General features: G+C 42.0%; 1 protein-coding gene across 3 annotated transcripts in view; it reads right to left on the bottom strand.

Moving 5' to 3' along the window:
• srpx2 (sushi-repeat containing protein X-linked 2) overlaps positions 1–14,852 on the bottom strand; it is a 70,210-nt gene that overhangs the window by 3,986 nt on the left and 51,372 nt on the right. For all 3 annotated transcript variants that reach the window (XR_013577326.1, XM_078547066.1, XM_078547067.1), the window contains exons 4-8: positions 12,204–12,380; positions 10,712–10,838; positions 6,851–6,972; positions 3,796–3,975; positions 264–397 (exon numbers count right to left, since the gene is read on the bottom strand). Coding sequence is in view for 2 of the 3 variants with exons in the window: in XM_078547066.1 (XP_078403192.1) it covers positions 264–397; positions 3,796–3,975; positions 6,851–6,972; positions 10,712–10,838; positions 12,204–12,380 (740 nt within the window). In the remaining variant the exon portion in view is untranslated. The remainder of the gene's footprint in view (positions 1–263; positions 398–3,795; positions 3,976–6,850; positions 6,973–10,711; positions 10,839–12,203; positions 12,381–14,852) is intronic.

Below are 14,852 nucleotides of genomic sequence, written 5' to 3'. Positions count from 1 at the left end.
TCTAAAGGGATCTCTCCATGAAATGTTTTTCGGCAAGTTGCTGATTTGATAAGAATCTAAATTCATCATTATGATCAAAATGATGAATTAATGCAACAATCCATTTAAAATGCTAGTGAGACTCAAACTCATGTATGTGCAACATAAAATTATTATTGCGACTGTTTTGAGATGCCACTTCACCTGTAAGGAATAGACAGAAATATAATTAGGAGGTTTAACCCCTGCTCCTCAGCATTGGCTACCAGATCCCATTTACTGACCTGTAGCATGTTTATTTGCAGGCTGTAGTGCATATCAGATGCACTTGGAGAGGATATGATGAGGAGACGTTGCATTTCATAAAACTGGTCCAAGAGAGCGCCCACTGAATTCACATCAACATTAATCTCAATTACTGCAATTATATAAAAGGAACAAGATATTACCACCCAGATCACACACGTGACATGTTTTGTCTGTTTGGTAGCCTTTTTGTAAAGAGGCAACCAAGGGAGGTGAGGTTTTTTTTTCATCATTCATGGGATGTGGTTGTTGCTGGCTAGGCCAGCATTTATTGCCCTTCCCTAATTGCCCTTGAGAAGGTGGTGGTGAACTGCCTTCTTGAACCGCTGCAGTCCATGTGGTGTAGGTACACCCACAGCGCTGTTAGGAAGGGAGTTCCAGGATTTTGACCCAGCGACAGTGAAGCCCTATCTGATGCCCAATTATGTAACACACTGGCTATCGTGCTGATATGATTTATGCTCAATTTACCAACTTTACACTGTTGGAAAGATTTAGTAATAAAGGAACAATTGCACACATACAAAGATTCTTCATGTGCTGTTTCCCAAAAATCATCGAAGTTACCTTGATCCATAGTTACTACATTTGCACTGTATGATGCAACCAAAGCCTTTCCTGAATTATCAATAGCAAGAGATAGGGCAAAATGTGCCCATGTCCAGAATCAAAATGACAATTCAAGTGCTGTTTGAGAAGCCCCCAAGAGATTAAAAAGCTAAGTGGACATGAAAATGACAATAAAAAGTGAACAACAGCTCCACACAGGCCCCAACTGCCTTTAAAGAAAGCAGCATTGACAGATTCCAGATGTAAAGTATCTTTAAAAACATGCAGCAAGTGGCAGATGTAAAGTATCTTTAAAAACATGCAGCAAGTGGCAGCGAGAGAAAGAGAGTCCAATGTCATTCTTTTAAACAGCCTCCCATCTGTTTTGGAAGTGATGTTTGGCACTTATTTAAAAGCTGCCTGAAATTTGAATCATGTGGTAAATGGTTCAAGAGCTCCAACCTATATTCCCTATCTGGTCATGCATTTCTAAGGCAAGAAACAGAACAAAACTCTCCTTCTGCAGTCACATTACAAAAGGTTAGGATACATTCCACCATTGATTCTCTCTGGCCTCATTCAAGCTGCTAGATGCAGCTGGGAGAGCGGCTAGTGGACTGATCCAAAATGGCTTCATCCTCCCCACAGGTTACCTTCCCGCCTAGCTTGATATCATCAGTAAACTTTGGTACATTACTTTCTGTCCCTTCATCTAAGCCATTAATACAGATTGTGAATAGCTGAGGCCCCAGCACTTTCCTTGTGACACTCCACTTTTCACTGCCTACCAACTTAAAAAAGCCCCGTTCATGCCTACTCTCTGCTTTCTATCCATTAACAAATCCTTTATCCATGCTAAAGTATTGGGAAGAATTTTCCCCCCGTTGGGGGGGCTTGTGCAGGGACAGGTGGGAGCGAGTGCAAACCCGATCAGCTTGGGTCCACGCCGCCATTTTGCATGGGTGGGCCTTAATTGGCCCGCCTAGCGTGACGCACACCTGGAAGTGCTGTGCGTTCCCTGTTCAGGTAGGTGGGGGGGTTCCCTAAGTCAGGGCCTGCGCTCTTTCACGCATGCAAGCAAAAGGGTGCAGAAATCTCTCTGAAGCACAGGGGTGCCTCAGGGAGATCAGTTCAAGTTTAGAAAAATTTAATAAAGGAAAAAAAAATTAAGGACATGTCCCCTCATTCCCCTCATGTGAAACTGTCACATGAGCTGGGTTCAAGTGAAGACCATCCCAACAGAATAGCTCACCAATCCCTGAGTACTGATGCCACAGCCACAAGAATCAAAACCCCTATTCCCTACACCACTCTTTGAGCCACGCATTTAACTCTCTAATCTGCTTGACCCTATGCCAATTGGTGCGTGGCTCAGGTAACAATCCAGAGATGATTATCTTAGATGTTCTACTTTTTTAATTTCAGCCCTAAGTCCTCAAATTCTCTTAGCAGAACATCATTTCTGGTTCTACCTATGATGTTGGTTCCCACGTGGACCATGACAACTGGATCCCCCCTCTCCCACTTCAAGTTCCTCTCCAACCATGAGGCAATGTCCTTAACCCTAGCACTGGGCAGGCAACACATCTTGGGAGCTCCCAGTCACATTTGCAGAGAACACTATCTATCCCCCGTCTTTACTTTCTCCTATCACTACTACATTCCTCTTTTCCTCTTCGTGCCTTCCACCTGAATGGCATCCTTCGCCATGTGCCATGGCCAGTCTGCTCATCCACCTTGCAGCCCTTCTCTTCATCCACACAGGTAGCAAGCACTTGTACCTGTTGGACAAAATCAGGAGCTGAGGCTCCTCTATCACTTCATGTTGATTCCCATGCCTGCCTGACTCACAGCCACAACCTCCTGTCCTTGACCACTGACCAGCTTTAAAGCTCTGCCAAAACTAAGGGTTATGACTGCCTCCTGGAACAAAGTGTCCAGGTAACTCTCCCCCTCCTTGATGTTCTGCAACATCTGCAACTCAGACCCAGCTCAGCAACTCTGAACCGAAGCTGCCTAAATTGCAGACACTTACTGCAGATATTGTGCCTGGGATTGCAGTGCATTTCACAGATTCCCACATGCTGCAGTCAGGGCACACCACCAACCCTGCCATTTCTGTCCAACCTTCTTTATTTAATTAGTCAATTAATTAATAATTTACAGAGATAAAGTAATAGAAAGTGGCACCTAGCTTGGAGAAAAGGAAGAAAACTCACCAATTACTGGAGGCTGGAAAAAAGTAGAAAAAGAAGTAGCTCTTTGTCCCTCTGCACCAAATTCCCACCTGAACCCAATTCCCAACTACACACTCTGTCTACGTTTCACTCCAGCAGAGTTGCCTTTCCGTCTTCAGGAGATGATTCAGGGTAGGTTTTGATTGGAATCGTAATAATGCAAATGCAAATTTTTAGTAACTATGGCTGTTCACTTCAAAACCTACATTTGAAAGAATCCAAGAGGCCAGATTTTAAATAACATAATTCTGTGTTGTCACAACCTAGTTCCTAATTATAGTGTGCATTGCAGGCCTACTGTGATGGCCAGTGTCTGCTGCAAGAGTCATTGTATCAGATTGTTTCTTCATTAAGCCTACCGAAAAACCTCCTGGTTAACACTTGAAAGAGTATCATTAAACCCCTATGCAGCACCTGACATGGAGAAAAGAGCTCCAAGACCTTGCTATATTAGGACTGGTTAGTTCAGTACACGTGTGTGTTATTATGTGTCTAACTGATAGCAGTTATAATATTGATCAGTGGATTGAAATATACAAAAATGATTTTAAAGTGGCTGCTGGTTGCTGTGCTGTATACAGACCTTAGATCATGTAGACTACATGTGTGAGCCATGCAGCTGCACTTCACTTTAGGCTGCAGCACCATCATAGAGATCGGAATGCTTATTTCCTGTGGATGGATTTACAGTGCCACATTGCCAATATTTAATAAATCCACTTACATACGCAAGATGGTGTCACTCCAGACCAGCTTCGATTAAACAGGCACACTCTTTTGTAGATTCCCTGGCGTTCATATCCTCCCTCACATGTGTAAGTGCAGGTTGCCCCATAGTTATTACCAGCAGATGTACAAGTGATATAGCCATGGACAGGTGGCTTCAGAAGAGGGCATCGTCTAACTGGCAATCAATAAGTAGATAAGTATTCAAATTTTACAGTGAGAAACATTGCAGATATATAATTGGCGATCGGTAGAGAAGAGACCATTGCAGTCTATATGCCCCATGTGTGAGGGACTAAGACCTCACCCTATATATTTTTTTTCATATAACACATAGGCATGCTCATTGCTATCTCTAAAAATTTCAAACTGGACAAAGATCTAAAATAGCTGAATCCTTGTCTGTCTGTGACCCCAAACAAAAGAAGCTCCTGGTAGTATCTGAGAAACTCGCATATCGTTATCCCTGAGGAGTCACTGACGACCACTTGTGGGCTTCCCAGACCAAATCCAAAGAGAGCTATACAAGGCCATTGCATTTCATGACCCAGGCTGGCCAGCAGGAGTCTCTCGTCTGCTAAGCCAAAGGGCCCTGCAACCTTCCTTTTAATTCCTAATGGTTGAGACATTTAACAACCTTGGGGACCCAGACAAGGAATACAAATCCTTTGTCAAAGACAGTGTGAAGAGGTGGGAGTCATGTGGCATGGGTCTCTGGCTTGTGGAACCACAGACAAGGAGCTCTGGCCCAGGATAGACACCTGGCCCCATCCACACTGCTTCTGCTAGAAATTCTGTACTATTGCCTACAAGACTGATGCATCTCTGTGTGCCTATCCCATCATGTGAAGTCAACACTACTGGAAAAGTGAATTATAGGGCATCGGTTTTCAACCTGCCAGCCTCTGTGAAGGAATACCTCATTGGACTTTGATTCTGGAATCTGGAACCCACATGCAATTATATTTCTTTTCTCTGTTGTCTCTGCACTGTAAATCTTTCTTTTCTCAATCCCTCTTTTACTGTATTAAAGCAAAGGAGGCGATGTTACAATGTTCCTCCTGCATTTTGAACATGTGCAAATAAGCTAACCCTTTGAGTTCATCCTATCTCAAGTTTGCTGTGGGGTTATTAATAGAAAATTGGATTGCACCAAAACCCAGGGGCTGGGAAATACACCACCACTTGTAAAGGGGGAAGCAAATCAAAACACCTTTCTGTTTACGGACGGGTGGTGAGAGAAGAAATTAGTGTCACTTAAATTAAACCTCCTCTTGTCCACAACAAATGTTTTAAAAATAGCCAACCACACTCTTTCAATCTCTAGAACATTCCACCACCTACCCGGGCAGTTTTCTGATATATTTACCACTCATGATTAAACAGTCAAATCCAAGCTGCCTGTTTATCTGAGCCTCTGGTCATGTCCTGCTGTTTTGGACTTTATAATCTTCTCAAACACATCATTGGGGTGCAATTATCTTGACTACTTCAGTAAGGTATTTCACAAGCCTTCTTTTCTTCACACTAGACAACCCAGAAGGTTATTTATCATAATGGAGAGGTTATTGCAGGAAATGCTAAGGACAAATTCTTAGCTTTCTGACATTCCTCTGTATAACATTTTTGCAAGAGTATTAACCAATTCATTTTAAACAAGCAGCTGCAGGTTGTCAGGCTAAGAATTCATCCACTAAAATCAGCAACAATTTGCAGCTTTACGTTAATTAAATGAACAGTAAGGCTCCCTAATGGCTTAGTGGATAAATACCGTGGCTGGTGTTAAAAATGAGTCATACAGAACAAGAAGATCCCATGTTTGATCATTAATCTGTGCTGAGCTTTCCAAGGCAGTTGCGTGGGCACTACAACTGGCCTAAATACTCAGCGCTAAAAGTGCTCGAATTAGGAGGATTTCCATTCCACATTGTTGTCAAATGGCCTACGCTGGGTAGTGTAAATGCATGAGAATCAGCTGGGTGCAGGATTAGACCCAGCAGTGGCACACTGATTGATCAAGCTAGCCTACTGTTACTCTCTGCACAGGCTCACACTTGAATAATATCTACTTGGGTGAGATCCTGGATGGCTACCAGAGCCTGTGCATCCCTAATCCAGCAAGTGTCAGCAATCAGGAAAGTAGAAGGATAAAAGACAAACAAAATTAGAGGCGTAAAATAGGCTTTTACCATTTATGACAGTAAAGTTCCTAAATACCAAACAACTGCCTGCTTTGAATTAGCTTCAAACTGAAATGCACCAACCTATGACACCAATCTCACCTGCTTCCTAACTTCATCAACCATAGAGAAGTTCCTCACGGAAAAACAGTGGCTCCATCCACTGCCCTCCACAGCTTTGTGTGTGTCTGTAAATTTTCCACCTATCTTCGGAAATCTGCCCATTACACCAACAAATAATGCCAAAAGAACCAAAACAAGCTAAGAACTGACATGTTTTACACTGGGCTTCCAGGCCCTTGAAATTGGCCCACTTAAGAGGATCAATTACCTTTGAAATTTCAACAATTACTCCCTTTGAAGCAAACAATGTAATTATCTGCAGACTGTATTCAGTCCCACGGTTGCTCCAGTAACCGCCAGCAGAGTGGACAAGTCAATTAAGAGCCCTTATGGGTACAAGGGCCTCTTATAACCATGTAAATGGCCCCATTGTCAGGATTTGGGATCCGTAGCTTTCACTGTGAGCTACTAGGAGTTCTGTTCCATTGCATTTGTGCCAGTGGAGTGGACGCAGTGGAATTTTATCCTCTGACCTCCATTTCCCAATATAATTTTTATCTCATTTTCTCTTGCCTAATGTTTCTGCTTCCACCTATCTGCTTTTCACTGCATCACAAACTCTCAGTCACTCATTCCTTTCTCTTAACCACTCATTGAAATGACTATACATTTCTTACTGTCTCTAATGTTTATTTCCCCGATGGCTGAACAACTCCTATAAATGTAATTTTTACCGTTGGTCATCCTAGCATACATTCCTGAAAGTGTTAAAAAGAAAAGAAGTAGTAATATGTATGGTAGGTAACCTACCGTAAACTGTGACAGTGAATTTGCAGGAGGCTTTGTTCCTCTCTCTGTCATATGCCACATAGCGAATAATATGTTCACCCTTTCCAAACTCAGAACCTGAGGGTGGTCCTTTCAGAACAATTCTGTGAAAGAACAACAGGGTAGGGAAGAGGTTTATTATCTGTCAGTCAGATCTGAGTAATTGACACATCGCTGCTGAAGAGTTTCAAACTCATGTTCACACCATCAAAGCCTGAGGTGTGAATCATAGCTCTATTTTCCTGCCAAGTTGCTGGCTTGCTGCCTGAAATCGATGGGCTGGATTTTACAGGGCACAGCAGTCCTTACCCCACCCAGCTGCAAAGTCAGGGGAAAGCCCGCTCACGATCCCGATGGCTGCCCCTAAACAATTTAAGATAAAAGCAAAAAACTGCGAATGCTGGAAATCCAAAACAAAAATACCTGGAAAAACTCAGCAAGTCTGGCAGCATCTGCGGAGAGGAACACAGTTAACGTTTCGAGTCCAAATGACCCTTCAACAGAACTAAGTAAAAATAGAAGAGAGGTGAAATATAAGCTGGTTTAAGGGGGGGGTGGGACAAGTAGAGCCAGTGATAGGTCTGTCCGCAAGCATTACCCAGACCTCCCTGTCGCTTGCCATTTCAACACTCCACCCTGCTCTCGTGCCCACATGTCCGTCCTTGGCCTGCTACATTGTTCCAGTGAAGCTCAACGCAAACTGGAGGAACAGCACCCCATCTTCTGACTAGGCACTTTACAGCCTTTCAGACTGAATATTGAGTTCAACAATTTTAGATCATGAACTCTCTCCTCCATCCCCACCCCCTTTCCGATCCCCCCCTTTTTTTTCCAATAATTTATATAGATTTTTCTTTTCCCACCTATTTCCATTATTTTTAAATGTGTTTCCATCCATTGTTTTATCTCTACCTTTTAGCCTTTATGATTCCTTCACCCCACCCCACCCCCACTAGGGCTATCTGTACCTTGCTTGTCCTGCTTTCTACCCTTAATTAGCACATTCCTTAGATAATATCACCACCTTCAACACCTCTTTGTCCTTTTGTCTGTGACATCTTTTGGTCATCTCCACCTATCATTGGCTCTACTTGTCCCACCCACCCCCCCTTAAACCAGTTTATATTTCACCTCTCTTCTATTTTTACTTAGTTCTGTTGAAGAGTCATTCGGACTCGAAACGTTAACTGTGTTCCTCTCCACAGATGCTGCCAAACTTGCTGAGTTTTTCCTAAACAACTTAATGCTGACAGCAATGTTAATTGCTTTAAGGCAAGACTTCCATCTCAGGAGGGAGCTGCCAGCCAAAGGATGATTGACAGCTCCATAATCCTAGCAGCACTAACCAGGAGTGGAGGCCATTGCTGGGACTACAGGCAGGCCCACCGCACTGAGAAACCCAGGTCAGACCAGGCTCTGGGTCTCACTGGGGGCAGTGAGGGGTGTGGGGATCTGGGTTCAAAAGACCGCAGGGATAGTTCAAGAGGGAGTGCCCCTGATCGGGGGCATCTCCGATGAGCCTGGATATCCCCAAAGGAGGACCCAAGCCCTTGCCTGACACCATCCCACACTGCTCAAGCTTCCCTCATTGTGTAGGGGAACCAATAGAGGAACCAGTGAATGAGTCTCCCACCACTGCCCTCCACAGCTATGTGTGTGCCTATAAATTTTCAGCCTATCTTTGGAAACCTGCCCATTACACCAACAAATAGTGCCAAAAGAACCAAAACAAGCTAAGGACTGACATCGTTTTACACTGGGCTTCCAGGCCCTTGAAATTACCCCCTGAGAGGATCGATAGCCTTTGAAATTTCAACAATTTACTCCCTTTGAAGCAAACAAAGTAATTATCTGCCCCCCCCAACCCCCCTCAAATTCCCACCACAGGTAAAATACTGGCAGTGAGGGATAAAGTCCTTAAGTCACCTTTCCTGCCCTCCATAAAATTTCACACAGGTCAGGGCAGGCGGATAGGCAGCAGGATAGCCACCCCGCTGGATTTTACTTGCTCCTCTGCCTCAAACCCATGGGGAAGCGTAAAATCCCATGTGTATAAATAAGGACTCATGTTTAGCAATATCTAAAATAGAGACAGAAGAATTTAAATGCTGCAGCTGCTAGGATAGGTGTGCTACCATTTAGGTTACCAAGACATACAAATCCTGAAGGTACAATGTTTAATCTGCAGCCTGAACAGAGTTAATCTATACAGGGGGCAGTGGAGCACAATTGGCCTCAATACTCCTGAGGTATGGAAAAGTAAATTCTGCCAGGAGCCCCATTCTGATCTTTGTTATGAAGTTCAGGATATGAGTTAAAGACCAGAGTGGGCCAAACTGTGATGGTCCCCATGATCTAGTCATCTCGCAACAATTAATTGTCTAGACTCACATATGAATAATTATTAGTTGAGAGACACTATCTAGATGTCTAGGCAAAAAAAACCCTTCCCGAGGCAATGGAAACTTAAACATGAAATAGTTGGAGAAATTGTGGAAGGAAGGGCAGAAGGAGAAGGCAGGAATGAAGAAAAGGGAATGGTAAGGCAACTATAATTTATATTTATTATATATTAAAATTGGTGAAAGGTCACAATATTCCATTTTAAAATACATTGAAAAAACCTGTTTATTGGAAAAATCATTACAAATGTATGAACATTTTGGTGCTGCAATGATAGCAGCTTTCAATGTTAAATGGAAGCAGTGTTAGCTATTAAATCAACCGTCAACACATAGTGAGAATTAAGATGGATATATAGATAGCGTCTGCATGCAATTACAAGCTCTGGACACTAAGTGTCACCATGGAACAGCCTCATTCTCAGCCTCTATTGTTTTAGTCAGTAGTTGGAGTAGATAAACAAGGAGGTAACTAGTTTAGAAATACAGTTTATTATGTAAAGATAAACTCATGGGCTCACCAAATGCTCTGGTCCACCCACGTGCCCTTCCCACTTCCAGAAAAGCAAAAAAAACCAAGAATTTTTTTTAATGCTCCGAGTTTTTCTCTTGAGTTGCTCAGAGCAGTGTCTGAAAGATTAATCTTTAATTCCTGGCAACTCTGCAACCATCCTGAAAGGTTGATAGCCCTATGACTTACAACCAACAGCAACATACTCCCCAAGGCTATACCAGTCTGGTTGGTCCACAATTCTTGATTCCCTACATCCAAAGATCTGATCCCCATGCAACGATCACCTGCTTCTCCTCACCCAAAGATTATTCCCATTTCGCCTTAATGAGAAGAGCTGAATCCTCCATGCACCTGCCTACAACTTGCATTTCTGCAATGCCACTGCCATCATCACATTGTTCAGCTTTTTAGGCCTCTCTGCCACCCCAATGAGCAACACTTCACCCCCCCACCCCCCACCCCCCCCCCCCCCCCCCACCGCAACCACCCCTCAACCGCTTTGCTACCGAGCAGGACAATGAATAATAAGGCTTCCTTCACCCACCCAAGTCTCTCCACTGAGCAGTGTTGCTGACCCATTGCTCTTCCATCCTCCATGGAGCTTCAAAATGGACCCAGCAAACTACTACTCTCCTCTCAGTAATCATCTATCCCCCTCCTTCTCTTCTCCCTCACTCCTTTCTCTCCCTCTCCCCCAATTCATCTTCCCTCATCCTCCTTCTCTTCCCATCTTCCTCTCCTATCCCTCCGCCCATCCCCCCCCCCAATACTCTCCTCCCTTGATGCCCATCGCCATAAAGACCTAATTACCCGCTTTTTCCTTGAACACTGCTTGAATACCACATTTAGGTTTGACTTCCCAAGATTAACCAGTTATAGAAATACAATGAAAAACACTACAAATTAGGTCTGATCTTTCACACGAACTTTGTGCTGTGTTTATCAGCCACATCTTTTACACGTGGTGAGTCCCAATATACTCGCGTAGTCAGCTGCCCTGGTTCAGCCACCTTCTCCCTGGACCCTGGGCACTTTATCCTTGGAGGTTCATAATCTATTAAAATCAAGAAATGGTTAATTAATATTCTTTTGCATTCTAATTGTTTGCCCGCGTCCCAACCATCCTGAAGGCAGTCACCGATGCTGGGTGTTGTTTTACATGTACCAGCAGTTCTAGAGCCACATATCCATGCATTCATTTCTCATGTGTGGATCTTGATTAAATAATGTGTGAATGGAGGGGAGCATCACAGATAGCACTGATCCTGTTCTAACGTGACAGATTCCACATGCAAGTTTAGTTTAGGGCCTAACTGGATAACAATCTGGAGTATAAAACTCGATAGTGATCTGGAGTTTAAAACTCAGCTGACTTTTTGCTTCACTAACCCAGGAACACTGATGTCAACTGTAACAACTCCATCATTATATGGCTGAGAGCACTTAGCACAGGCCATGGATCAAGCCAGGAATCTTTCAGGTGTATGTGGATCAGTTACATACAGTATTTCTTAAATATGTATGTACTGGATTGAGAAGATCAAGTCAATTTTGTTTCTAATAGGTCAATTTATGGCATCTGATAGGTAGGCTTTGTGATGAAACCACCTTGGGGCAATTAATAAAAGATCTACTTTTAGAGACCGGCTGGCACAGCTGGTTCTTTCATCTTTGAACAGATTCTGGTTCAATGTTAAATTAGTTTGGCCAACTTCAACCTAGGTCCCAGTGGAGACAGGATCACCAAAACAACTCTGTTCACTCTAAGAGGGTACAAAATGGTATGGATTAAATTTAGGAAAATTTGCACCAGTCTGTTAAGGCATGCTGACAGGGCAGAATGAGAAAACTTACTCAGCACCTGCCCATTTAATATTTGATTTGAGATTATTTGATGTTGACATTGGTTAATAAAAAGATATTACTGAATGTATTAATCCCTTTTATATTTCAATTTTGATAGAAATATTAACTAATTAATTTGAAATATGTTGACGCCTACCATAAAATAGCAGACAAAGGAATATCATGCAAATAAATAAAGCATTCATCTGCTAACACCTCCAACAGCAATTTCTGACCAACACATATTTCTGAAATAATACCAGTGAGAAACTCCAAATGCAAGGAGGAAATATTAAAACCACACAACATGGCTGCAGAAATGTTTTGGTTAGAGGGAAACATCAGCTCTTGGAAACTTCATTGAATTTTTGGTATTTTTTGGCAGCAACATTTTTACAGCATGCTTCTAATTAAAATGTGTTTGAACAGTAAATGTACAGAAGGATGTTGAGGAACTGTGTTTGAAGCATAGGGCCAGATGATCCTATCAGAAAGTAAATTCTTTTCTTTTCTCTTTTTATAAGCTCCAAGAATTTAATAATTACAAAACCAAGTGGGTTCCAGTCCAATTTACCTACACATAAAGGTTCACTCCCACTCCACTGGCCATTCTCCAGGCACGCTCTTGTCCTGTCTCCTTCCAGTTGGTATCCTTGCTCACATATGTACTCACACTTGGAATCCATACGTGTCCCCTTGGAGCACACATACGATCCATATGGAAATGCCGGAAGTGTATGACAACGCACCTCTGGGAAGGAAATAGGCATGAGCAATGTAATTGGATTACCAATACTCTGGTGTTGAACAGTGACAATTTACCCCAGTTACACTGTACATAAAATTAACTCAAACTTACACCTGCTTTGTGAATTTGAGGAGTTTCTGATCCAGTTCATTCTGCTTACAGTGTCAATGCAGCAGAATAGTTTACATAAATGCATAACATTTATGAACACTCCCTTTTTTTGAATCATGATTACATGAAATAATGCCAAAAAATCAAATAATTATTTATGCATCCATTTATCAGTAATGCCACCATACAGGCTAAGCTGGATCTTGAGGTAAAGAAACTGGCATCAAACCTAGATTTATTAATTTGGTGATCATGCCAACCTTGATACACAAATCCTGCTTCTGAGGGTAATACACTTCAAAATTGCTCAGTTGCACTGGTCAGGTTATACTCAGAATGCACACTGTACACTTTGGCTACCCCTGAAACATAGAACATCGCCGCAACTGTGTCAGGTATGGCAAATCAGCCTAAACATGCACTGTAAAGTTTTCAGTTTCAAAGAAACTCATAAGTCTCACTGTGTATGGCTAGTATAATATAACGAACAGGCACTATATTTTCTAGCACGCTGCCTAGTAACTATAGGATTTAGGCTTCTGACAGTAGGTAGGTGTAACTGATGGAAGGAAAAAGAAAAAAATCTTCAAATGCTATAAATTATAAAACAAAAACAGAAAATGGAAGGAATGCACAGCACATTAGTCAGAATCTGTTCAATACAGAGGCAATATAGATTACCACCTTGAGCACAGCACAAAAATGGGGAGGTCAGAGTGGGAACAGAAAGAGTTAAAGTGACGTATTTGATTTTATGTTTATCTATGACTTATGGACAGAACAATGATATTTAGGGATATAGCTGCCTAACTAGCATTTGTTCTCTTTAGTATAGAGGTGACGATACTCAGGCATAAACACAGCTTAATAAATTGAAAGAAGGACCATAAATATGCTGTGGCAAAATGGCAAGGCAGTCAGTGCTTGGGTAATTCCGACATCAACTTCTGGCAGCTGTACATGTGTAGTTCAAAGCAGGAATCTGGAAGTTGCTGTCAGTGTTTTCACCTTTGCTGCTGAATATGCATAGAGGTGAATGCAAATTGTGTGAACCCAGGGTAATTATGTAGTGTTGTCATACTACAAACAAGATTAAAAGGTTAGGTTTTACACAAGCAGGAGTGAATGAGTTTTTAAATGACATAAGTGATGATTACTGCACAACCTTTCCAGCCAGGGACATTTAATTCCACAAGTGTGGAGTCTCATTCTCAAACAAAATTAATGTTTCAGTTTTAAAAATATATCATTTTTGTTTGTCTGATTCGTGTCTCTCCCTTAATCCCATGTATATAACCCAATCTTTATTTTGTGTCTTGTACAATAATTTAAATATGATTTATATTTTGTGCTTTTTTCTATTTCCTGCTTTCCAGTCTATGTGGCTCGGTGAGGATTCTTCAATCTGATTCGTTAAAGAGCCTCCCTGCGGCTTGTCCTGCTCACAGACGCCACATATCCTGGAAGATGTCGTTGTAGTGGACTAGGTGCCAGAAACTAGAAATCGCCACTGACGAGCTCCAAAAAAGTCTCTGGATAAATGTATGCGAACAGTAAACACAGTTCCTTTACTATTCACAGCAAAATCCGGGGCATTGTCTCATGCAGGAGGAGTAATTAGAAGCCCAGAAAACAACATGAAAGGAAGTGAATGCAGACATGCTGCATCTTCTGTGGTTCAACTGGAACATGTGAGAGGATGGGAATTAATTCCATGCAATTTGGGGCAATAAAAGGAAAAAGGGCAGGGAACAGAATGGTTAAGTTTATACCATCGAACAAGCCCTAATATCAGAGATTTTAGTGAATGAAAAACAGTTGAATGCCCTGTGATAAAGGTTTTTTGTTGTTGTTAGTGTTACATAGTTTTAAATCCTCTGATTTTTTTACCATTTCAATCCGCACATTGCTGTTGGTTGTTATCTCCTATTTCAGTACTATGATATTATACTGACAATACTCCATTCTGACTTCAATCTTGGCTCCCAATGTTGCTTTTAAAGCTCTGGTCCTGATATGCATCCTTGTGAATTTTTCTACGGTTAGATGGGGTCTAGGGAGAAGATTTGTTATTTATATATCACAGCACTGGAAGAGTGGAGCAGAGCAACAGCTGTTAGGAACACCCTGAAACAGTGCTACTTCCAGGTTCACTATCTTTGAAGAAACTGTTTCACCAGAATGGAATTTTGAGAGAGTTTGAGAAGATTTTTCCATTCCATCCCCCAGACACCGCCACACACATTTAGCCCCTAAAAGGGATGAGGAAGATTTTTTGTCTTATATAAATGGAAAATACAGCATGCACTTTATCGTTTAATTTTATTTATTTCAACTTATATTCTATTGTTTCCAATTCCCACT

This window comes from Cetorhinus maximus, chromosome 8 (genome assembly GCF_964194155.1).
Source record: "Cetorhinus maximus chromosome 8, sCetMax3.hap1.1, whole genome shotgun sequence".
NCBI lineage: Eukaryota > Metazoa > Chordata > Chondrichthyes > Lamniformes > Cetorhinidae > Cetorhinus > Cetorhinus maximus.
Note: the sequence above shows the minus strand (reverse complement) of the source record. Positions and strands in the feature narration are given on the sequence as shown.